Source organism: Anas acuta, chromosome 1, assembly GCF_963932015.1.
Source record: "Anas acuta chromosome 1, bAnaAcu1.1, whole genome shotgun sequence".
Lineage (NCBI taxonomy): Eukaryota > Metazoa > Chordata > Aves > Anseriformes > Anatidae > Anas > Anas acuta.
The window spans coordinates 86,749,151-86,776,499 of NC_088979.1; the positions used below are offsets into that span (position 1 = coordinate 86,749,151).

The 27,349-nt window shown below is 34.7% G+C and overlaps 1 protein-coding gene across 14 annotated transcripts in view; it reads left to right on the forward strand.

Annotated features, from left to right (window-relative positions):
- DMD (dystrophin) overlaps positions 1 to 27,349 on the forward strand; it is a 1,220,482-nt gene that overhangs the window by 600,560 nt on the left and 592,573 nt on the right. For all 14 annotated transcript variants that reach the window (XM_068686720.1, XM_068686803.1, XM_068686735.1 and 11 more), the window contains one exon: positions 1,010 to 1,182. In XM_068686720.1, the coding sequence (XP_068542821.1) occupies positions 1,010 to 1,182 (173 nt within the window). The remainder of the gene's footprint in view (positions 1 to 1,009; positions 1,183 to 27,349) is intronic.

The window sequence follows — 27,349 nt, forward strand, 5'->3', positions numbered from 1 at the left end:
AAGGGCTTTATTACATGCATATGGATTCACAAGAAGAAAGTCTCCGGTATGACTTCTTGTTACGTTTAATACTTTATAGTGAAGTCAGTACAAAGTTTATGACAATAAACTCAGCATTGAGTTTTCCAACAAATTCAGTCATTCAAATGATTTTAAAAGATTTAGTAGAAAGAGAGCTGTTGAACCCCACCTAGCTCACAAAATGCACAACGTATTTAAATATTGTTTATCGAGGAAAAAATAACAAAAATCTGTGTAATTCAGCCATGGTGGTGAGCAGATTGATAGTTGGCTAATGAATGGCCATTGACAAAGTATGAAGATTTGAATGTTTTCACACACTTTAAAGATGTTAAGAGCCCCAAGTAAATTCAGTTTTTCTTCCTTGTTTTTCCAACAGAGGGCATTATGCATTTATGAAGGAATACTGTTGACTATTTTGTCTTACTCTGAAACACAAAGAACTGAGTGTTAATAGGAAGAAATGACTAAGAATTGCAAATATTGGGTTGTGAATATCCAGCAAAAGGCAAAAACAGTGATACCTGATAAGCTACTTTTCTCATGCTGTAACTTCTGTGTAGTATCTGCTGAAACAAGTACAAAAGAGGAGCCTAAACAGCAAATAATTAAAAAACACTCTTAAAAAAACATTCTTAAACATAAGCCTGTAAAATGGGACTTTTTTCTGCTTTCTTAAGAAGAAATGGGGTTAAAACAGTTGTAACCTTGTCGTAGGGGAATTAATGAGTGACTGAATTAACAGCACTTTGCTTCCCTCCAGCCATCACCTTTCTCAGCTGTAGTTAATTATGTCTTCAAAGAAAGGATGGGCATTACTACCTGGTTGTATTGTAAAATTGTTATTATTTTCCAGGCTGCTGATTAATGTACATTTTCCTCCCCTTTCTTTTGCTTATGAACAATGTTGTTGTGTTGTTTTTTGTTGTTTTTTTTTTTTTTTTACAGCTGATGTTTTGTTTTCCTTTTTAAAATCTTGATATTACAGAACATTAAAGATCGCCTGGGGAGACTGCAGGGTCATATAGATATTATTCACAGCAAGAAGATACCAGCTTTGCAAAGTGCTACACCAAGGGAAGCAGCAAATATACAAGACAAGCTGACTCAGCTTAATTTCCAATGGGAGAAAGTTAACAAGATGTACAGGGACCGACAGGCGTAAGTACCTTCTAAAAATTGTTGTTTCTGATGACATCCTTTAGTTTTTGTTTTACTATTGGTGTATGTTTCCTATTCTCCTTCTTGTGGAAATACCTTTTAAAGCTGCAAACCATACTTTCTCCTAACTGAAAATAGAAAGTATATAGAAATTTGCTATTTATTTCATAAGCATTTTTGTAAAATTAAAAATATATTGACCAACTATCATTAGCATTGGATGAAAACCTAACAGGGTATTGCTTATATATTTCTTTGTCACTAAAATGATATATACCTTTACTCTGAGTTATTATTAGTTATTCTAATGTACTTGTACACAGCGTTATTGATATAAACATCTTAACCTGTGATAGGAGTATCTGAGTAAAATCCCTTGTAATTATAAAGGATTTACTAATTCCAGGAACAGTTCTCACTTTATATCTAAGAAGCATAGTTGGAATTATTAGCAGCTCTAAATCCAGTGTCATCTTTTTATAAGTATCTCTGTATATTAGAAGTCATACAGTAAGTCAAGAGAATGAAGAGAAATATAGAAAGGTATTAAAAGGATAATAAATTTGTGATCTCATGGTACACATGGTACTTTTTTTTTTCTCTTAGTATATTCTATGTAGTACTTGTAATCTGGGAATTGCATTCTGAAGCAAATTGAGTGAAACCTATTTTGTTGATTGTGGCTCATTAGTAACATAACGGAGACTAGCAATCCAGTCATTTATTATCAATACCCGAAGTTGAAAATTTTTGGCATCTTCCAATAAAATACCTAGGTTTATACTTTCTAGAATTGCTCTTCCAACTCTTTAATTTGATGGTATATGAGATATTAATGGCAGTGATACAACAAAGTTTCTGATTTATGGGACGTGCTTTATTGTTTTTGTTGGTGGTGGAAGGTTGTTTTTTTTTGTGGTATGAGTTATTTGAGAGTTATAAATAATAAGTTTACTGTAAATAAAAGGTTATAGTTTAAAACATTTATTGAATTACCACAAATAGTCCATGACAATTCTGAGAATGTAAACTATTAATGTGATAGTGAAAATATGTATATATGGAAGAATAGTCCTGTTCATTGAAATTGTCAGTTCATTGGAATTTTACAAGATTGGATCTTCAGACATAGCTAAATTTTGAGATTCTAATATGCATTTAACTCTTTTTGAAGTATATATAATATATTATATTGTTCTAGTGTGGTAAGAGAAGTTCTTCTGTTTGTCATGATGACATATACAAAAATGAAGAATAAGTCAGAAGCAAAGTCTGGAGCCAAGCTGCTGTCATGATTTTGGCTGGGATTGAGTTAATTTTCTTTGTAAAGGCTCACATGAAATTGTGGTTTGGATTTTTGATGAAAACTGTGGTGATAGTTTTTAGTTGCTGCAGAGCAGCACTTGCACAGAGCCCAGGACTTTTCAGATCCTTGTGCTGCCCTATCAGTGAGGAGGCTAGGGGTGCACAAGAAACTGGGGAGGTCGCAGCTGGGACAGTTGAACCAGACTGGTCAAAGGGGTATCCCATTCTGTATGGTATCATGCTCAGAAATAAAAGCTGGGGTAAAGGAGGAAGAGGGGACATTCAGAGTGATGCCATTTGTCTTCCCAGTAAACTACTACATATGATGTGCCCTGCTTTCCTGGACATGGCTGAACACCTGCCTGCTAATGGGAAGTAGTGAATGAATTCCCTATTTTGTTTTGCTTGGCTATGTTTTTTGCTTTACCTGGTAAACTGTCTTTATCTCAAACCATGAGTTCTTGCACTTTTCCCTCTCCGATTCTTTCCCCCATCCCATTTGGGGAGAGTCAGAGCTATCTGGTATTTAGCTGCCTGCCTGGGCTAAACCACAAGAGCTGCTCTCACAGATAATAAAAACTGGGGATATTTGGTGTTGCACTTTTTCCAGAGGTGGCTTTGACCAAACTTTTTTTAGTTATTGGTCTCAATAACTCAGAGACCAAGCTGTGAGAAACCTTCAGAATCTCCCCACGTGCATTTTCTTCCACTGATGCATAGCAAGGATGTACTCTTAGCTGAAAGCTTGGTCCCCCAACACTGACAGTTTATCCCTTATTTGGACTACAGTGATATTTAGCCAGCTGCAGAAAGTATTTGGAAGTAAAATGAACTAATGTTTGTCAAATCTTCATTTGACAAAACTAATTTTTGAAATCTTCAGGTAATGGTACTAGAGAAGTATAAAATATGATTTTTCTTCCATCTGGAGTTTGCCTGGGGGTGCATTCCTCTTTTAGTATGATTGGCACCAACTCAAGGTGATAAGCTTTGACTGCTGTCTGGAATCACACGCTTTTTGTTTTCTTTTAAATATTTCATTTGTGGTGTCAGTTTTACTGTGTCACTGTTTACTTGAACTCTGAGATGGTCCCTGTAGCTTCTGCAGTTTTGTGAGGTGCACACAAAATGGACTGCACGCAAATGCTTGGGAGATGAAAGAAGACAATACAGCCTTCAGCATTTTGCTTGTAGCTGTTTGTATCTGTGAGGGATGAAACCATCAGTGTAAGTCTTCCATGGAGACATCGATGAACCTGTGTTTATGAGAAGCATTACTGATGATGATGTTTTAAGACAGTTTTGGAAGTATTATTGGAACACTCTCTTGCTTTCAAGGGAGTGTTAGAGAAAGTATGCATTATATGTTTGAAAGAATCCAGAAAGAAATTTACTATTATTTTTTCATTTATGAATATTGGATTTAGGTAATCAAAAGGTTGTAATAAGTAATTATTAGGAAATTATTATTTAAGTAAATGCAGAGACAATGATCTCTGTGATAGCTAGAACACAGAAGAGCTTTCATTACCTTCACAGTTATTAGCAGAGAGCTTACTCTAAATCTCATAAAAATAAATAGAAACATTCATGTTGAATTCCCATTAAAGTTCATATTTTATAAATAAAGTTACTGCTATTCTAGTATCACTTCAGTAAGTTTCAGTAAGTTACTTTCAGTAAGTCTCCCTGAGCTGAGATTGCAGTGTACAACTTTGGAGAATATTTTGTCATTTTCCATTACAACCGTATGTAAGCAAGCAAAACTTTAACAAAATCTCTTTCTTCATTTATTTTCAATATAGTTTTGTCATGTATAGGATAACTTCTGACTATTTTTCAGTAATATTTTTATTGTATAGGCTAAATTAGCATGTAGTGGCTGATGTATGAGTTCACTACATAGTTACTAGAAAAAATCACTGGAGCTAAAATGTCTGCTCTTAATGTAGCATGGAAAAGGAATATGTTCACTTCTGAAGTTGACAGCAATAGAGGCTGATGTTGGCCACTCCAAACATCTTGGCACCAGACCCAAGAGGAGAAATTCAGTTAAAATCTAATATCTGAGTAAGTCTTGTTTAATAGTGATTGCAAATAGGTGGATCAAAGGAAAAACATTTCTGTAGGGATTTTTTTTATTTTATTTTTAGTAAATTTGTATATTAGACATAGGCAGAACTGAAAAATTAATTTTTAAGTGTTTGTGCACTACTTAGAAGTCATGAATACTCTATACAAACAGTTGAAAAAAATCTAAGGTCAATTCTGAGGAAATTACACTTATTACTTTGTAGAAATTGGACATGTGTAAATCAGGTGCTCTTTAGGACTTCAGGTGGAATGGAAAGAAGGGTTTGTACACTGCCATCTCACATGTTACTAAAAGCCTTAGAAGCTTATATTAAAGCACAGATTGTTTATTTGGCAAAGAAAATAAAGATGAAGTAATTGTTCTTTGCATTACTTTTATTTGCCGTCTCTAAAAAACACACCAAATTGTAATGCAAAGAAATATACCTCTGTCTTTATCTTTGGATATTAATCCCAATCTTCACTATTTTTTTAAGTAATAAGTTATTAATTGTAGATAACATTAAGATATTTGAAGTTTAGCTGCATATTGTGTTAGCGTATTCTGGAAATCTTTCATCTTTGGTGTGAAATAGATTTCCAGGAAGTCCCAATTTATATCTATATACTTTGTAATTAACTTTAGTGTGTTCCTTTTGCTAAGAAAACAAAATACATTTTCAATTTGTTTTACAACAGAGAGCATGCCAATTTTAATGAAATTCATTGTGATCATACATACTCAAATAGCATTACAACTCCAGTCTTCTAAAGTCTTTGAAAACCTTGCCGCTTCACATTGTCACTATAGTGTTTTGCCTATATTTGAGTAAGTGTACTTGCTGTAAAATAACAGGAAATATTTAAATGCAAAAGTACAATTAAAAATGCTGGGATCATCCTTTCTGTGCTCTTTTAGTTGTAAAGTTGTTTGCCTTTCAGAAACGTAGGATGAATGCAAATTTTTGCTTTTTTCACAAACTCATGTACTTAAAAAATTAGTCTGCAACAGATAGCCTAGGTCTATCATTGTTTCTTAATAGGAGGTGATATTTTTTTTTTTCTGTACAAATTAATTTCACAACATGATCAGTGATTGTGCTTTTGACAGATGTATGGGGTGACACCATCTCATTCCAAGTGGAATTTGCTTCTTTGTTTTCAGAGTACATAGCAAACCCCGGGAAACAGCAGCAGCAGTGCCATGATTTGTTTTTTGTGAGCCTAACTCATTTAATTTGTAACTTCAACCTGTGTACTTGAGATACTAAATTTTTATGTTTTTTTCAATAGTCGCATTAAGGTAATACAATCTGAATGTTGTAGAGTATGTTAAAGATGTATGTATGTAGAGTATGTAGAGTATGTTAAAGTGCCAGTAAGAATAATCATTTAGATACCATAAGTTTTCCTGTCACTATACCTGAATTTAACAATAGTCTCCCTTCTTTTTAGTAGTTTTATCCAGTGTATTTTTGTATTAGTTATTAATATTTAGGAAATCACTACAGGTCCCTTTAAATCTTCAATAACAACACACAATAACTGAAAAAAAAAATTACTAAATCTATATTAGAAAATAGATGTTTTAAAGATTGTCTACATAATATCTTGTCAACACTTTTGGAAGACCTTTTTTCTCTTGTCAGGATATTGTATTCTAAGGATATTTATTGCCACAGTCTTGTTACTGTGAACAACAGCACGTACTCTCTGAAAGTGTTCCTTTCTAACAGTTACTGGATCAATAAAGTGCAATAAACTTTTCCAGAATAGACCAACAATATATTCATGTTAAATTATTCTATTGGTGTTGCAAATCATTCACAAAGAATATAATACCTAGAAGCACAAGGCAGAAAAAAAATGGAGAAATTCTCAAAAGATGTTAATTTAAAAGCAAAATACTTGTTTTACAGATATTGTAGACCTTAAACATTTTTAAACTGTTTTCTTCTTACAGTCTTAAAGAGCCTACTATTAGTTTTCAGAAAACTATTTTTTGTCTTTTTCATGTTTTATTTAAGAATTATTTTCCAGAGCATACCTTACAGACTAGACTAATGCTCATCTAATTAATCTGAAATCTAAGTAAATTTAAATGTTCTGAGAGATTTGGGGAAAGTTCATATCAGATATCCTTACAAAATGTTTTTAATTCTGAAAAGATGATAAAGTCATATGTCAGTCTTAGTTATATCAGAAAAAAATATTTTGTAAAATGGTTTTTATTAGCTGATCATGAATCACAGAATGGCTGAGGTAGGAAGGAATCTCTGGAGGTCATCTGGTTCAACCCCACCTGCTCAAGCAGGGACACCAAGAGCCCTTCTCTGACCAAGGAAAAGATCCCAAATCCATAATAATGGTGCCAAAACAGGTTGGCAGTATTATAAAAGTGACAAACAGCTATCAATATTTATAGTAACAAGAACAAACCATAAAGAAAGTTCATTTTTGGATAGCAGTGCAATTGGTTATCATTTGTGAGTTGCCTTGCAAATTAGCCGTTGATACTCAGAACTTGATAAGGCCTGATGAAAAGCATTTATTATAATATTCTTTACATTGGCAGAGATGTAACTATTTTGTGGTCATATTTTTTAACACCTCACTGTAGCATTTGTTATAATCACTTACTAATAAATGCTGTTGAGTTGAGAGCTGATCTGATGTGTGGATCAAGATAACAGAAAAAAAAGAAGCACAGAGAACATCACTGTTTTTCTCCTATATAGGTGCAGAAACAGCCACTGGTAAGCCTCATCTGGCTCATTTATGGCTTCTGAATCAGATCCCACCTCTGCGCTCTATTAGATGAAAACATGTAGATAGGATACTAAGACATCTGGATACAGACCAGGGACCTACTTACTGTCTGGCTCTCTTTTTAGAATAGGATAATTTTAGGATAATATCTATAAGGCATTGATGAGTGCAAAGCCAGGCAGGTTTAAAATACTGAGGAAATATAGTTGCTTAAATACAGGTTTCTAGAAACATCTAGATGCCTGAAGATATCCTGCATGGCCTCAATCTCTTACTTTGAAAGCACACAACTCTTATGCATCCTGTGCCAATCTTGTATGGATTTTTCATTAAAATACAGCTATAAAATTGTGTTTAGGCCTTAATCCCCATCTGAGTGTCCATTTACATGTAAAAATGTTGTTATAGATCTCTTTTCCATTTCTTTGTTCCTCGCCTTACCTCTGACAAGGTGAATGACAAGAATGAATGCTAACTGGATTTATTGCAGTACAGGGAAGACTGCAACTTGTTGAAAGCATAGGATTCAATACATGAGGTAAAGCCAGGACAGGATGTCATCTTTAATGAGAGAAGAAAATTATTTCCTTTCAAATGCAAATCTCAAAATAGCCACCATGCCTTAGTTACATTAGAGGTAGGCTTTTTTTTTTTTTTTTTTCCCTCGCTTTCACAGAAGCTCAAATGTGGTTTGGTGGTTTTTTTTTTGTTGTTGTTGTTGTTTTTTTAACTTTTGAAAAAGAAAGCATGGAAGCAGCTTATAATAATTGACCCATTCAGCTAGCATTAGTTAACTTATGTATGGTACGGAAATAAATTATAAAAGTGCCTGGCAGTTGTCTTAGAATCTAATTCATGCAACAGATTTGACACTTGGTTTGCCTCCACAATATCACACCATCAAGTTAACATATTGGTAGGTTTCATTGGTTCCTTAATTGTTTGCAAACAAGTATAAAATGCTGTATGACAAACACGCATAAGATAATGTAAAAATGCATTTATTATTGTCAGTCTAGATATGGCTTTCTGTCAATATTTATAATGTAAAGAAACCCAAAATATATGGGGATATTTTTTGTTGTCTAGATTGTAACTAGAAAGATTAATTTTACAATATAATCTGGAAAATAATTTGCCTTATATATTCCTATTAAAATACCTGTTTTCATGACCTAATATATACATAAGACATTCTAAATTCTACATGGAATTCTAATTTTTATTCATACATTCTAAATGGAATAGTGACAAGTAAAATTTAAAATTATTTGTTAAAGTTTATATAGCAAATTTGAGGCAGGATGAGAAATAATATTGTAGCTTTGGGGAAGACATTTATTGAATCACTGTCATACAGATAGTTTTAGAGCTTAATGCATACAGTTCGTGATATGGGAATTGAAGGTATTTGTGGAGTAGAATAAAACTGAAAATAAATAATTCAGAATTACTTTTATTACATAGGTCTTATTATCTCATCTGAAATAGCTTGTGTTTGTGCTGCCCATGCAGCATGTTTCAATGGAAAAAAAAAAAAATCTTGAGTGTTTTTAAGTCACTAACCACTAAACCTAATGATTCTCATAACAGTATACTTTACTGTAAAATTCTCAATGACAAAAAAAAAACATTACATTCATACAAAAGTCATTGTATTGATTTCTTCATTGTAGTGGTTTCTTCTGCTGTTCAGACTGAAGCAAAGAATTACACTAAAAAATCTGGGAAATGTTAGAGTTTAGTCATGAGTATGTGGGCTGTAGAACTATGAAAATGCAAATATGTATGAAGACAAATATGACCAGAAGCAAATAGGCTTAGAGTTGCCTGGAAATTAACTATCTTGGGCCTTCGTGTGAGATATCAAAAATAATATAACATGGTAGTTAGTGTCATAAACTAACAGACATGGCTGGAAAGCAGGATATACTTGCTTTAGAGAAATGATATGTTGGTGCAGCTATGTAATTTCACAGAAACCTCTGATTTATATCCAGCCATCTCAAACCATTGGCATTCTCATTCATTCTCAGCTGCGGCTATCTATGTAGGCATAGCCTAAGAGAGTTGCAGTATGTCCTCAAGTCTGATGCCCTATTTGTGATGACTTTATTACTTTCTTTAAGTGTAGACAATTAAGGTACGTTTTCACTGTTGGTATTGGATCATTAGGTTGTGATGTACAAAGCATTTTTTAGCTAGTTGAATATTTGGTCAACTGTGCACTGAATGAGAAATTCTGTTGCAAGAACTGCTATTGGGTTCAACAAAACAGATGTTCTAAAGTGTGTTTTTTGCAGAATTCCCTTGATGCTTCTTAAAGAATTGCTGCTCTGTAGTTGCTGTGGTGTAGTGTACGCCTACCTTTAAGTTCCTCCTGGAAGAACATTTTTTGACAGCAGAGGCAGCCTAGTCTTTTAACATCTGTAGATGAATTCAGAAGATATAATTTTCTGTTTTATACAGCTTTTGTCACTGTCATTTCTCTGCTGCGTTCGTGTTGTAGCTATCTTCTAATAAATATGATTTTCTCTTTCTTCTTCCAAGGCAGTTTGAGTTCTTTTTTTTTTTTTTTTTTTTTTTTAATTTTCTTTTTTTACATACCATATATATCAGAGTCAAAGGAGGTGCACATTACATTTGGAGTACAAAGTAGCAAGTTCTGTGGTAGTCACAGATCTTGGTAGTGACAATTGGAACACTTAGGAAATTTAGCCTTTCATCCAGGTGAGCTTCAGTAACTCAGTAGAGGTGATCATTCAAATTTATTTTTCTTGAAGGGTGAGTTCTTGTTTAAACTTTGTGCAAAGCACAACTTTTTTTTGCGCTTTGTGCAAATTCCACTCAAGACTTCTGGTTTGATCCTGAAAATTATGGATGTTGACCTGAACAAAATTTGTTTTCATTATAGCACTAGATACATTGCAGATTGCAAGAGTAGTTCCTGTTCTGGATTTTTTTTTTTTAGTCTATATGCTTGAGATAATTTAGCCCTGTATCTATTCATCAGGGGATTCACAGATAATATTGTTTTATTTAACACGGAAGGGAAATTGACTTCTTAAAGTGAAGCAGAGCACTGCAGACATTTTCTGTAAAAGTAATATGCCTGTTTGCTGTTATTTTGGAGGAACAATACCATTGATCCACTGCAAGTATCTCTTTCTGATATTATATTCTTTCTTGCCTCCTGGAGTATATAATTTTCTTTTAGACTAGACTTTAATTTTAAGACATCTAATCTGATCTGTAATTATCTTAAGTGTCTGGTTGCTTTTCCCATAAAAGAGGGATTAATTCATAGCATGAGCTTGAAAACATTCTTTCAAAAGTTATACTAAAATAAATAAGACAATTATTTTGCTGTTCTACTGTATCATTATGCATGATATCAGTCAAGAAAATTGGGTTTTAGTAATAATTTCATTAAGACATTGAGTCAGTTCTCTATGTATTAGAGCAACATGGTGATAATATAACATTATATAGTCTTAGTTCAGGGTAGATGATCCATTGAGTCTACAAGTATTGTATGAAAGCAGCAAAATTTAAAAGAAGTGGTTGCCAAGGTTTGAAAACAATAACAAAAATTCACATATGTTTAACACAGTATAAAGAACATACCTGTACCCTGGATCAATTTGTGTATTGGTTGGCTGGCTGGAATACAGCTGCCAAACAAAATGGACTACAGTGACACTATGTTTGTCTTTTCCTGTGGGACAACACAAACAGGATGTTCACTCTTCTCCCCGCCAACCAATTTTCAAAAAAAACCATTTGTAACTGCAGTTATCTTTGAGACTGATTTTCCTGTCAGATTTGCTTGAAAGTGGCTAATAAAGCTAGAAAAATATTATTATTATTATTCAGAATATTATTATTTTATTGTGGGAAATGAATGATAGACAGCACAACCACTAAAGCCTAATTTTCTTAGGTTAAAAATAGAACCTTTTATTTTCTTAGCCTGTTAATCATAATGAAAGTCACTAGAATCACTTTTAGGAACTTATCCCTGTGTGATTAGTCCTTGCTCCTTAATTTTCCATCTGTCCGCAGATATTCATCAAAGTGTTTTGTAAGATGTAGCTCTGTTGATGTGTGAAAGATTTTAATTTCCTTAATGTCATAACATCACAGAATAATTCAGGTTGGAAGGGACCTTAGGACCCTGTGCAAAGCAGGGTCATCTTTGGGTGACCAGGTTGCTCAGGGCTTTGGCTAGGCAGATCTGGAAAATCTCTAATAATGGAGACTGCGCCACCTCTTGGGAATCTGTTCCACATTGTGACTGTTCTCATGATGATTTTTTTTTTGTCTTATATCTGTTCTGAGCATCTCGATGTACTTTATGCCTGTTGCCTCTCATCCTCCCAGCATGCACCCTTGGAAACAGCTTGGCAGCATCTTATTGGTGACCTTCTCACAGGTATTTGAAAGCTGTTGTTGGGTTCTCCCTTTTTTTTTTTTTTTTTTTTTTTTTAAGGCTCGTTATCTTTTTCAGCCTTTTGGAAGCTTTATTTTTATAGAACTCTGTCTCTTTTTCAAATTTTCAGAATTTTCTACATGATGGTTTCAGAACTTTTTTTTTATGTACTTCTCTTTGAAAACTTAGTGAAAAACATTGGTGAAAATGTTTGGGTTTTGCAGTATTCATTTTCTTCAAGAAATAATTATGTAGAGCTTGTTTCTTGAATGTTAAGCATTTCCTAGTGCAGAACAAGCAAGGGTAAGTGTGCATGCACATAGTTGTGCACACACTGATGTGATAGCCAAAGGATAAATTGAATGTACTGAATGGCTGCTTCATTCTTCTCACTAATTTTCCTTGGGAGTACTTATTACAGTAGATGCCATTTGGGGCGGTGGGTGGGAGAAGACCTCGGAAAGATTACTCAGAAAGACTAGTCTTAGAATGGAAATGACCTTAATTGCTGCCAAATGTTACGTAATTTATAAAATAATTTACAAAGTAAATTATAATTGTAATTGTAAATTGTAATTTACAAAGTTTTGCTATTTATAGTTTTTTTACTTTGAGGTGTTTATAAGTAGTTGAGTTAAGATACCTATTTTCATATCTTATATGATATATAAGATGATATATATCTTATATCTTTTCATATCTTATAAATATTAAAATTAGAAGGAACAAATATTGAACAAATCTTGAAAATTAAAAAAGATAAATTTGAAAACATTTCTTATATTGCATTCTTGTGAAATATATTTGCTCTTACGAGATTTAATTTTTAGTACTTTCAATGTATTTATTGATTTATTTTCATGAATAAGTACATAATTTTATGCTTTCTAGTTTTTGACAGGATGGGAAAGGGAAGTTATAAAATGTTTTATGAGGTTGGTAATTGGGTATTTTGTACCTTTTGGAAGTAATCAGTTAATAGAAAAATGACTTGAATTATGAGATTGCTAGCTAAAACTTGAAAGCAGTATAGGTATATGTCCATAATATTAAATATTAAGAAGCCACAAAGTTTAAGTTACTCATCAAAGTTTTTTCTGGTATTCATAACAGCAAGAGGAAGCTGGATTTTTTTATTATTATTACTTTTTTTTTTATTATTTTTTTTATTCACTTGGAGCTGTTCTCTAACAGTGAGGCAGTCTACATGCTACCCTGCAACCAAGCAGAAGAATAAAAAGACCATTAATAACTTCACTACTATTCTGTATACTGCTCCTTGCTGAACAATTAAACAGTTTCTATTTTGTTATTTATGAATTCATGTGCTTTCTAAAAAAGCAATATAAACTCAACTATTCAATAACATTGAAAACTGTCTCACAGTGATAGGTACACTTTTAAATACATGGTCCAGGACCTCCAATAGTCCAGCTATTTAATGTCTTCAAATATCATGAATAAAACACAATACTATTTTGACATGGTAGGAGATACTGCATCCAGTGTACAATTCTGCAAAGAAATCCAGACCTTCTGATGTTGGTCTCTTCAGATCTCACTTATTCAGTAGGATTTCCTGCAGTCTCTGTTTAGAACCTGCTTGATATAGACCTCTAGATTATATTAGTAATCAGAGGTTATTTAATGTGGTCCTGAGGTATTTGCCCACTTTATTTAACACAGAAGGGCCGTCCATTTCCTGGAATTCTCAAATGTTTTAGAAGTGATGCAGAAAAGCAAGCACCTGCTTCTCAACACATCAGACCTTGAAAATGTCAGTTCTAACTACACAAACTTTTAGAAGAAGTCTTCTAAGGCTTCTTACCCTTCAACATTTTATTCACACTGTTTCAAACCTGCAAGCTTTGTATTGGCAGCTCTAGCTGATATTATTCTAAAACCAGTGCTGTTTGGTTTCCCTTCATCACTTTTTGACTAGGGTCTCCCGTCTACCATTTTTACTAGCTTTTTTTTTTTGTAAGGTGCTGTGTCTGGCTGTAGAACTGCTTTTCTTAGCCATAAATTAGATTTATGAATTATAATAATATTTAATGTTATAAATTAAATCCTCTTTATGCATGTCCATGTGTATATGGCTGTATGCATATACAAAACTGCCTCTAGTCATTCAGTTTTGCCATGGTTAATTTTAACGTAGCTGGATAACATGGTTAACTTTAGCATAAAGTTTAGAAGTTTCGCCAGTTGGAGAGTCAGTGAAGTCCTATCTGGAACCAATCTGAGAAAGGAAATGTAAAGAAGCTGCTTATCTTTACCCCATGGCAGGGAGATTGGAACTAGATTATCTTTAAAGGTCCCTTCCAACCCAAACCATTCTATGAGTCTGTAAAGTTTGCGTTCCAGATTTTGTTCACAGACACATGTCCGTTCTACAGAAATGGAAGCATGGTGGTTTCAGCTTTAATCATACATACTTGTAACACTTGAGTGCCATATGGTTTAGCTCTATGAGTGGTCTTGTGAGCTTAGACTTGGGGTATAGGGTTAAAGAACACTTACTGCTAGGGAGGTCTTCCTGGGCAGTAGGAGGCCTTCAAAAGGTACATCTGATGCAATAATTCTTTAGTTCAGATCAGAAGAGGTCTTTGAAAACTCATATTTGAATCATCCCCAGTGTGCTTTGATCAGTGCTGGGGCGGGCTCTTGGAGCATCTAAACTGGATTCCAGTGTGAATCAACAAAAGCGGAAGATACACACCAGAAATGCACCCAATTTGTTTCTGCTGCAACTGGGCACTTCGTCTACTGTCCCACACCAGAGGTAACTTGAAATGAAACCTCCAGACATAGCATATGTGGAAGTTGGCCTCATTGGCTTTAAATTAAGCATTTATTTAAGAAGTTGTTTCTTGCCAGCCTAAGAAAGGTGTGATTTATGCTACTTCCTGGCCAAGAAAGGGAGATTTTTCTTTCTCTTTATTCCCTCTTTGTCTTTTGCAGTTATCCCTACTACATGAACTGAAATTCTGCCTTATGTTCCAATAATATTATTTTCAGTGAGATTACTTTTTTTCGCAGCAAAACAAATAAGAGGAATACCAGGCCATGTGAGTCCATCAGTAGGTATCACATATTAATCCCTTACCTTTTCAAAAGGAATTCTTACGGACAGATTTGTTAATCTGAATCCTCTAAAGAGAAAATGAGAATACACAAGAGAACAAAATAGTGTATCAACAGTTGTATGTTTGTCTGATAGCATAGTTACTGAAAAGTACAACACAAAAATGTAGCTGAAGAATGTTCTCAATATTCTCTGAACTGCAACAAAATCAACGATCAACAAATTTATATACTCTCTGAAGTAGAAGGAAATACTTATGTTTCTGTTTTCAAAGAGAGAAAACAAAACAAACAAACCAACAACAACAAAAAAATCATACTTTCAATAGTTGTTTAGAATAATAAAACCAGCACATTTTAAAGTATTCAGATGAGTGGGATTTGTGTATTCAGTATTTACTTGGTAGTAGACATTTGATCCATTATCTGAGAATTGTATTCTGAAATCTAGGTGCTTTTAAAGCATCCAGTATGATAAAAACCTAGCCTCTTTTTAAAAAGTGCAGCTGAGGATAGGATGCTGACAAAAATAATAAATCTTAGCTTCCAGAACAGTCATTGCATTCTGAAACAGTAAAACGTCGGAATCCTTTATTTCCTGATTTAGAGGCGGCTGCGATCTCCAGGGCTGGGCTGCTATTCCCAACTGCTTTCTGTCCCTTATCCCTGAGAGATGGGGACTGCCGAGCCGAGCCGGGCAGCGGTGGGCGCTGCAGACGGGCCGGGGACCCCGCTAGGGGGCAGCTTTGGCGTGCGGTGCGCCCAGCGCTGAGCCGGCACAGGAGGGCCAACGTCGGCTTTTCCTTCTTTCCAGGGGATTTTCTTTCTGCCAGCATACAAGATACCCCCTGCCTAGCTGGAAACTGAGATAAAACGTAGATCTGGGGCATCGCTGGGTCGTTCTTTTCTGCTCAGATTCCCGGTACTTCGTGTACTACGGAAACGCGGCTGATCCCGAGTGTGACAGGAGTCTTTTTCTGCTCTTTAAGGCACTGCCATCCTTCCTGACTTATTTCTATTTCCCCTCATATAAGTGTAAAAAGGGAGTTAGATTAGATAAAAAAGAAAAAAAAAAAAAGTAGGAATTAACCCTTTTTATTATTGTTCGCTAGTTTTATGTCATGGAACAGAGTGCCTCTGACTTTGCTAAGCAGACTATCTGTCATCTTATGATGAATCTTATTTTTAGAAACTATTATTTTAATATAATAAAGCAAGAAAATGAAGTTAGAAAACTTCAATACAGATATCCCAAGCTTAAGCACGTTTTAATTATGACTCATTTAAGGATTTTTCTTTTTTCCTTTTTCACTACAAACTACTGTATATTTTATCTGTGTTTATAGCATTTGACGTGGTAGGTGAGTGGAGAAAAAAAAAAAAAACGTAAGGCATAGAAATACTTAGCACAATAATGCTGCATTTTCATATTGTCAGGGTGATTAATGACAAGCACAGTAGTTTGCCAGTAATATAAAGGAGCAAATCTCTGCATTTCTGAATTGATGCTGTTAAGTAGACACCGTGGGAGTCTGCAAGCCTAGAAATAAATTCCTCTAATAACCATGAGAGTGTCTGTCCCTGCAGTGCATTAAACAGATCAACAGTTCTCTTTACTATCTTTAAATCCTTTTGCACAATAACAGTGCCAGTTAAACTGCATCTTCACCTTTCCAATCTTGATACACAATCTTTTGTTCAGTTCCCTGAATCTTTGGGCATTCTATGTACTGATGTCATCTTCCACATCCTGCAGCAGGGAAAACCTTGTTTCCGAGATGCCTGCCTGGGAAGTACCCTACGAGCATGGTAAATCCTAAATACAACCACAAAATATGGACTGGAAGAATCTGACAAGGTGGAATTTCCTTAAGCCTCAGGGGGCCGCTCAGCTCCTTTTATATATCTTGAAGCAGGACTTTGCAAACATAGTTGAATTTTCTCTCATGGGAATACATAAATATATGAGATTCCTTCTCTCTCTCCCTTTTTTTTTTTTTTCTTCCAGAAAAGAACAACTTGTCAAATGTCAGAACATACTGTGAAATGGGAATTTTTAAGTTCAGGAACATTATAATTTTGCTGTTATTTTTTTCCCCAGGTTTTCCTGCCTAAAAACCTTTTTGTATTGTGAGGCTGGGAAACAAAACTCTCAGCATTGGAGGTGAGAAAAATCCTAATGGCAGAGAATGAAGTTTTAGAGCGGATCATAGATTGGAAATTGAGAAATTTTCAACTTCCTTTTTTGGAAGTCTGACAACCTATCTTGTGATTTCTGTCCCAAAGGAGTTGCTAAAGAGCTAAGCAAAAATATGAATTGGTAAATGGTCAAGCAAGATCCATTGATTGCTTCTTAATGAAAAGAAAGTTTCAGAGTTCTGCCAGGTATAGGAGAGGCTTCCAGAAAAGCTAGGGTTATGAGGAGTTAGGATGGAGAAATGTAAAAGTACTTTGAGAACAAAAATAGGATCACAGCTAAACATGAGTTTATTAGCAAATTTGTTTCTATAAACCATCCCATGTATTCACAAATTATGTATATAATGCACTTCTATAGTTACAATTTTCAGCCTCTGATGCTGTACTGTACTCTTTTTTTTAATTCAAAACAATAAAAAAATGTTATATTTGAAGAATAAGAATAGTAATAGGCATGCAAAGAGTTGTATGTGCCATTTCCTCTTTCTAATTTTTTTCTTCTTTTTCGACATTCAAACAAAAATGGGGGAGAAGAAATTTGAAGCAATTATCAACCATCTCCTTTTGAAAACTATAAAGCTTTCAAAAAATATATGTACATCGAGTAATATATGTACCCAGAGTAATCTCATGCTGTATGGAAACACCAGGATGGAGTTTCTATAGCATATATTGAACTTTTCATGATGTTTTTCTGGCATAATTTCTCCTGTCTGGAAATGAAGTTAGATTTGTAAATTTTTTATTTTTTTTTTTTTATTTATTTTTTTTTTGGTGTGTGTGTGTGGAGACAGGAAAAAAGGGAGAACAGTTTTCCATACTAGACTAAGAGGAAAAGATCTATAGTAACAAAGCAAGAAGGCTCTGTAACCATGTGCCTGCTGCACTTATATTGCTTATTCTTCTTTTTCTTATAGCACTGTAAGTCTGAAGGAACTCCATTGCTTTCAGTTGAATTGCACTATTTATAAAATCAGTAGGAAAAGAGAATTACAACTCATAACTCATGAAGGAGATATGAATCATTTTGTAACAAGTTTTTATTTTATCTTGTGGTCTGTGGTGCAATACTGTACAATTGTATATGAAAGCTTTGTATAGAAGGAGATTTAACAGTCAGTTTGAGTCTCCAAGTCAATTCCCACCTGGACTGGCACTTTTATTAGGACTCATTATCAGAGTTGTCATCTAGTGCAATAGTAGAAATCAGCAGAAGTTACAGATGCTTTTTAAATCAGATCCATAATATTCATTGAAGACAACAATCTGACTAAGTCGTGGAGTCTTATGTGGTAGAAGATATATGGGAACCAGTCACAATAGCCATATCCTATTTCTTCACCAACTCAGCTTATTTCTGTAACTGCTTAGTGATCACCCTCTAGTCATTCTCCAAAGGAGCTAAAGCAAGGAAAAGACTGGCATAATAACGTAGAAAAATGGTGCATATAACATTGAGAATACCTGCTAGAAATGTTTAACAGTAATATAGAACATTCTTGCCATCATCTGAGCATTGTATAACATGCTGAGCCAGACCAAGAGTGATGGTGAGCTGGATTCTTGATTCAGTTTGCCCTTTATGCTAGCAAGAATGATAACTGGTGACACTGGGGGAATGCTAAACAGCCTCTTAGATTCTTTTACAGTTCTGATGGAGACTGAAGTGGTACACATTACATATTGTTTGTGGAGGTATAGTTGACTCCAAGACATGTATGCTTCTGCAATCTTGAATAAGTCTATGAATAGAGTAGGAGAAGGTCACACTGGAAAAATAAAAAGAGCTATCAAATACCTAAGAGCTTTCCAGGGTTTACAGTCATTTAAGATTGTTATATGGTATAAACTTGCAACTTTGGTCAAAGTGCATACAGTTATTATTGTGTATTTTATCTTTGAATTGGCTAGTCATTAGTGTATTATATAGAAGAAAATGAAAACAAAACAAAACATCTCTACTAAAATATTTTTCCTATACTTCATCCTTTATTTGTAGCTTCAAAACAACACTATTGTCTTCCATAGAACAGCCAGGCAGCTAATCTCTTTCCTTTGTTGTGTGTTTGTTTATTTGCTGTTGTTGTTAATATACTATTCTTTCATTCTTATTACCTCTGTAAGTCCTGGGATGCAGCCAAGGTTTCTCACCAGTTAGGCTAAATAACAGCAGGCTGTTTGCTTAGCACCTTTGAAGAAGGCCAAGCTGACAAGGTACTGCACATTCCTTCCCTATTACAGAGAAGGAACAGCAACAGCTAGCTGCATAGCCGTGTTATAGTCTCCTTTGATCCTAAATAATGTGAAGAAGGACATCAACATGAGTGGAGGCAGGGAGACAAGCTACCTTCATGGTAGGTCCAAGGTCCATATGGGTGGGCCCATGGGCAGTGGTCCTGGAAGCTGGTCAGGGCCTTCAAGGCCTGTTGATACCCAGGGTGCCCTGGCACTCTTCTGGTATGGTGGTTCCTGCTAACCTTGCTAACCTGGTTTTACCATTTTTTTGTGGACGTTTGAAAGAAGAGGCTGTGAGGGTCAGTGCTTCTTCTCCCTTAGCCTGGTGTCTAATGAAGGGAGAAAAAAGAAGCCTGACCATGGTCTAGAGCTTTAAAGCTGTGAAGACCATCATGAGACAAATGGATTTTGACAGCTTTACTACGTTTGGTTTAATTTTTACATCTTTCCCACATCTTTATACATTGCCCAGTGACATTGCCCTGATATAGCTGACTGCCTGACAAACACAAGGGCCACTGCAGTTGGGCTATTTCTGTTTAACTAACAAAGGTGGAAGGCTGTGCAACATATGTCCGCCCTGGACTGGACCCAGCACCCAGCCACCTCAGCCTTAACAGTGGTAAACAGATTTAATTTGGCACTCCATCTGCACAGATCTCTTACCGTTAGATGTTATGTTAGTGCAATTTCAGTCAAAAAGGCCAGGTTACTAATCCAGCATGACACACAGATTCTGAATGGGAAGTTTGAATTTCCGTCCTGTGCTTTTACTGCATCACTGGTTTTTCCACTTAGTAGTAAAAGGCATAAGAAATCCTGACTACTGTGATGTAAAAATCCTTGAATTTAAACATTTTCTCTAGTCAGCATTTTTGTACTTGAAGCATGTTTTGAAATGTAAATTAGACATTGAAGTCATCAGTAAATAGCATGCAAAGACTGAACAATTGAAATAAAGCCTTTCTATGTACAATACACATATATATACACATGCATTAAAGTGTACAAATGTATATTACATATACATAGCTAAACTATTCTATGGATTCAACTACTGTATTAAATTACTATTAAAATTATATATAAAAAAAAGAAATATCATATTAAGGAGATTTACTTGTGAAAATGAAGAAGCTAACAATTAGGATTAAATATGATTTGGGGGATTCTCATTTTAATACTCTTTCGATATTGGAAGTAAGATAAGCAGTGTGTTGTGTATGTTTTCCACTAATATACATCTTCTTCTGTCATCCAGTTTTCTACTGAGACATATTTATAGTAAGTAGAATAAATTAATTACAGAACCATGTAATACAAGGATGTAATTCCATCTAGTAAAACCCCCTGAAGTGGAGCCTTGAGTTGTTTGCCATGTAAGGGAAGCAAAGCATAGGTAAGTAGACTTAGATGCAATGTCAAAGCTTTTCCCTGCGGGTAATGTCCAAAAATAAGAAAGATCATTTTATTTTTCTACAGCTTGTTTTACTGAGCCTTTTCCTGGCTAGCACAGAAAGCAGTAGGATTCCTTCTACCCTTCATCTCCCTCCCTCTCTTTTGTATGTGTGTGTCTATGAATGAGCAGCACCTTTTCTTTCTGCTTAATTTCATGTAAGCTGAACACCTGCTCTGTGCTTTCAAGCAGATATATAAGAGCCATAACTTTGGAATTTTAAACTCTGTTTTCTTAAAAACTTGGTTTATTTATTTGGCCTTCCATTGTTAAAGGCACAATAAAAGTAAGATTGCTCTAAGCAAATATGAGGCAGATCTTGGGGAGACTGCAGTATTTTTATCTGTGTTAGCATGTTGTGCATACTCAGCTATTTCTTCTGCACTTATGCACCACTTTCATAACAATTTCAGCCTGTCCTGTACAGATGCTTTGCTGCAGAAGCCCCATTAGTATCAGTAAGGATCTTTTCTGATGCTGGAATGACAATCACTAGATTTACCCGGGACTGAACCAGAAATAAACAGGACCAACAGAACTAAAAATATAGCTTACCACAACTTCATCAAAAAGAGGTGTTCTTCCCTTGTATAATAACTTATCATGTCTATTCCCGTAGTGATCTGGGAGAGATTATTTCCATGGCAGAATGATATGTTGATCCCCAGGAATTGGCAGGAGCCTGGGAACCTGTTTTTTCAAACTACTTTAAGGGTTTTCATTTCTGAAAAATCCAGCTGACTGTCATCTTGTAAATGGAATTGTGCATCCCTCCTCCCTCCCGACAGGGGAAGTTGCTGTAGTTTAAAGAGCTATTTTGCTGTCGGTACTTTATCCTCCGGAGACTTTAGCTTTGTGTTTCCTAGTTACAGAAGGAAGGGAAATAAAGTATCTGTGGAAATCCTACGGCATGAGCTTCTGCTGCATTTAGATGTGCTCTGGTTAGATGCAGCTCTGGTGAGTAAGAAGGGATTTTGAAGACTTTCTTTAGCACTGCAGATAAAGCAGGGAGAATCTCGCGATCTTTTTGTGAAAATCAATTTCAGTGCTTTTTTTCTACCAATAAGCAAGTCTGTACCATAGAACTGCAGTTCTGTAAACACTGAGCAAAAAGTAATGATATTTTAAAACTGTTGGCTATTTGTCCAAACAGCATTAGATACAATTCTCTTGCAGTCAGTGGTGGTAAGTCATGTACCACTGCTGGGACTGGGTTGTCATTTGGGAAGACACTGCCATTTCTTTCTGGCGGCTGCTTAGACTGACATTTCTTTTCTAACACATGTATCTGGCAAGTGAATATGAAGAGCTGGAGGAAAATTGTGTTGCTAGCCTGGAAATCTGTGAGATACCAGATGCTGGGTAAGGTGGGCAATACAATTAATAAGGGCAGGGGAGTTCCAATTCAAGCTATCTAATTATGAGGAAAAGAGAAGACTTTCTTGGAAGAGTTTTTTCTCCATATTCCAAACTCCTTGATTTTATGGGTAAATTGCAACATCTATATTAGTTTCAGCACAACTCTATGCTCCATAATATTTAAAATTATTTTCTTAGATTCTGGACATTTTTCATGGAAGCATTTTTATGACACAGAACAGCTATAGTCCCTTGGGGCTGCAGCAGCAGGGGAAAAAAAAAAAAAAAAAAGCCCAAATTCCCTCTCATTTGTTTGTTTTGTTTTGGGTGTACTTCATTCCAAAAATGTTCCTGGGCTCCATGTCTCATAGTGGCTGATTAATGGATTTGTAAGCCACAGAGAGGTGACAAAGCCCCTAATATTTTTATTGCTGTAGACCTCCAAAGTCAGTATGTGCTAAAATCCCTATGCTTGTATGGTTAAAAGAGGGGCAGCTCCATCACGCTTCTCAACCCCTTATTTTAATAAAATGTCCAAAACTTTCTGCTATGATGTAATAATTAAAGGATTCCTATCTGTGAATTTTCATAGCAAAGTAGGTCTTTCTAAACCATCAGAATGATTTATGAAAACTTCACTTGGTGAAATACACACTACAAATGTTCTGTATAGCATCATGTAGCACTTTTCTTTGTTTACTGAGATGTAAAATAAGCTTTATTAAATGGTTAGGTCATAGTAATAGTGGCAAAGTATGGACAGTTTTATCAAGTATGTTTTAATATACATAAATATATATAATATAAAGTTCAATTAACAATTATTAACCAACAATATCACTATCTGAGATACTTACTAACTGCAAATTAACTGTAAGTGCTTGGAAATCTATCTTATTCTCTTCTTCATAATTTCTTATGCACAAAATCTTGCTGTAGTTCTTTAAGATTATAATTACATGTACAGGAATGTAAAGGTTGTTATATTCAAATCAGAGGAAAACCGAATATATTCATTATATTATTAAATAAAGCTCTAATATCTCAATGCAAAGTTTAAATGAACCAGTAAACAAGCCTATAATATTGTTATGACTAATTTGAACACTGCTAATCCAAATACACAAATATTATACTAATTACTTTCTTTATGGTGAATGAATAAATATTGTTAAAATGAACCAGTCACTGTAAAATGAAGTATCCTCTTAAACTCTATTTCATATCTTTAGTTTTGTGACAAATTCTCATAGTCCAGAAGGAATAACATACAGACATACGAGAAATCAGAGCTTCATAATATTTGAGCTCTGATAAATGGGCTATGTCTGTTCAACTTCTATTGATTTGTGCTATGCTGCTGCATTCCCAAAAGACTAGATTTCTGTTTAGCTTCTATATTCTAATAAATAAAAAACAATTAAAAATTTGGTTTCAAGTAGGAGATAAATAAAGACAGAAATTATAGTCAATTTAGCTGTCATAGTGTTAATCTGCATAACCTTACAGTCTTGGTACTCTGTGTGTTGTTTTTTTCATTATTATTATTATTATTTTATTATTATTTTTATTTTTTTATTTTTTTCTCCCTGGTGATTCTCCCTGTGAAAAGGATGTGCAATTTCTTAATGTGCTATTTGCAGATTTTTTTGTTCATAAAACAAATGAAAGGTTTTGTCTCTCCTTTAATGGTTCCATATACATATCACCACCATGTCATCTTGCTGTTGGACTTTCCACTACCCAGGAAGATTCATGAAGATGTTTGCAGAAGTAGCTGACCACCACCCATGGTACAGAGCTGGCCTCTAGCTTCACTACAACTTTTTTTTTTTTTAAAGGAAAACTTTCTTGCCAGAATTCATTCTAACTGCACAGCTATGTTACTCCTTGACATTAATGATAACAAGCAGAAGCACTATGTAAATGGGATTCTTTACTAAACCTTTCTTTTTGGTAGCACTGAGAGCTACCTCAGGAACTAACAGTTCTTCTGAAAGCTATTCCATCCAGTCATTATAAAGTTGCCTGAATTAGCATAGTGGTAGCATGTACTTGCATTGCTGACTCTTCCATTATTTGCACCCCGCCATGGCTTCAGACAGTCCAAGCATGGTCTAAGTGTATGAAAAACAATTCCATTATCCATCGTAATTTCTATTCAATGGTAACAAGTCAAGCCTTAAGGCCCCCCATTTGTCTTCAGCAACCAACTAGATCCAGACACCCCTTTCCTTCCCTGGAGTTACTTGCTCAGCTAATCCATGAGCAAATGGTCTTTGGTCTCCAAATACATCATCGGTATATTGGATTTTCAGATCATGTCACCATTTCTCTTTAACTTCCAAAGGTAGCATGTTACAATATTCCTAAATTGTGCTATACAAGCAAATATGGTGACTGGATTTCCCTTATCAGTACTGAAAGTCAGCTAACTTCCAAAATTATTGCATCCAATGTCAGAGTCAGTAGTAATAAATCAGGAGTGCTTAGGATGTTGAAGATCTGAATCATTTTGTAAGACTGATCATAATTTGGAGGCAGAATATTATATGCTCCAAAGCACTCTGGAGCTGTGAGTTTTGCGAGCAGTCTATGCACAAGCTGACTGGATAAACATGGGCAAGCATTTGAAGGAGAAGCAAGGATTACTTGTCAATACTTGCAAATTCCTACTGTGTCTGCTGAACGTGTGTAAGTTCATATCTCCCTGCTTTCACGTGACTTTGGCCTCCTTATGACCAAAAAACTGTTGGGCTAGAAAAAGAATTGGATACACAGAATTAAATTTCTCCTTTTCATGTGGCATTCAGAGAGCAGAAAGAGTTGTGAATGTTTTTTTTGTTTGTTTGTTTGTTTGTTTGTTAAGATTGAGAGTATCTGCAGTATCAAGGGAATCAGCAATTATGCATGCCCCTGCAAAGTCAGTATGCCTATATTTAGCACTATATCTATACTATCTATACCTGAATTTAGATATTGATATTATCTGTCCTCTACATTGACTGTAAAGGAAGACTGAAGTGACTAGATGGCTTTATGAGCTCCATTGGGGTGCATTTACACAGGTAGATTTAAATCACAGTTGCTATGGAGGTAGTCCTCATTTTGTGCAGCTTCTGATTTAAAAATTTTTACAACTTCATGATCTGAAAAAATCTTGGCAACTTTCTTTTCCTGATAGAGGTTATTTGTCACTCATCTCTTCTTGCTACAAAGCTTTTTAATCTAGTGAATGGATGATTAGAAATATGTTATAAATAGTGTAGTATATATATGTGTGTCTGTATATACATATATATGTATATATATGATTAGAAATATAGTATACATAAACATATATGTGTATATATATCTAATGCTGGATGTCTAATGCTGGATAAATCCTGTTTCTGGATCATTCAATGTCAAACATGGCATTTTATGCCTCTTAAGTACTATTTTCTGATTACAGATATTGTAAACCCTTAATGGTGCAGATCGTTCTGTTTCCAGGGAATAATGCTGCTTGTGTCTTTGACCACATGCCCCTGCTTCATGTTCTGCCTTCCAATGGCCTGATGATTCTTCTGTTCTTTTCTTTGGCAGACAAATGGGAGTGAAAGGGGGAGGGGGAAAGTGAAGCTAATTAACTGGCTGCATCATAATTTAACAAGTATAACATATTATAAATTGATATATTATAATCCTACAGCTCTTATAGTCAAACTGGCTGAGCAAATAAAGATAGCTATTTTTTACCTCTCTATTTTACCCTGTGTCTACATACCTGTTGTTTTGTGTTTTTTTGGTTGTTTTTTTTTTTTTTTAGATCTGAGAACTAATGTTGAGGTGACACCGCAACATTTGTAGTCCATATGCAGTAAATTTCATTCATGTAGACGCTGTAGCCATTGCATTAAATTTGGTCCGCTATAGCCATTCATCTGGGATTCCTAGAGATTCAAACTACCTCGACTGTCAGGGTGAGAACGTAGTAGATCTCCACTCAAAAGAGTACAAAAATAATTATGTCTAAAAGCAGCACTCTCGTGCCAGAATTAGTATAGCTGGCAGGCTGGTATGAAAATACATTTGAGATTCTTCCCTGCATAGCATGTAGCACATCCATTAAGACTACATATTCCAAACAGATGCATACAATCAATCCTTGAAAAACAGAAGCTTTTGCTTTTAAATCACTCTTAAAGCATAGAAATGAAAACAGTTTACTCCTTTGTTAATTTGAGCTACACAATTATGTAATCCAGAAAATGTATCGGTGTCAACAATCTCCAAATCAACAATATAAAGAGGAAATGAAATTATCATCACTAAATGTATTTCCAGGTCCCCAAAGAATACAGGGGTTTTGTCATTAGAAGGTCTTATTTGTCTAGGAATATATTACGTTGATTTGAAAGTAAATTACAAGGCAAATATTTATTAGACTGGCGATAACATATAGTCACTTTGCTGAAGACTTTAGTCTCTAAATTCATAATTTGGCTGAGAAGGTGAAAGCAATTATTCTATTTTTCATTGAGTTATCGAGTTACTGAGCACCTGCTCTCTACTTCACATTCTTTATGATATAGTTAATAAGGGCCTGGTGTTGGCCCTTTTAGGCAACTACACATTGTTCAAATTCTCTGTATTAGTAGTAGCACAATCACAAGTGTTAGCTAAAATGGCTTTTGCTATTAATTAATATTGTAAGAACTTCTAGCATGATAAGTAAGACTGTCTAAGGTCTTTCATTATTCACGAGACTAGTATATATAATACTCAACATTTATATTTGTAGATGAATATATGCAATTAACATATATGTATATTTATAGAGAATATATACTTTATATAAACTTATGCATAAAGTCCCCTTTAAACACCCCCATTTAACATTTTGAGCTTTTTTTTACTCACCACTGTTTTGGGAACCTTTACTGTTCACCTTCTTTTCCACAAAATGCACTGCATTTTTACTGTTTATCCTAAATATTGCAAATAGTTTATTTAACTACAATAAATGATTGTTTACAGTAGTCAAACCTCAAAAGCAAGTTTTCAAATGCCACCACTCTAAACACATGCTGACTTTGTATAGTAGGTTTTCTTATTTGTTTTTCTGTTGTACTAATTGGTATCACAAATGTTTAAGGTATTTTTGTTAAACATGGAAAAAATACAGTAAAATATTGTATCCAAACAGCTCTTTATGACTCGAATACTTTCTCCTGGGTAGCAGTATGATGCATGTTCTCTTTCTTAAT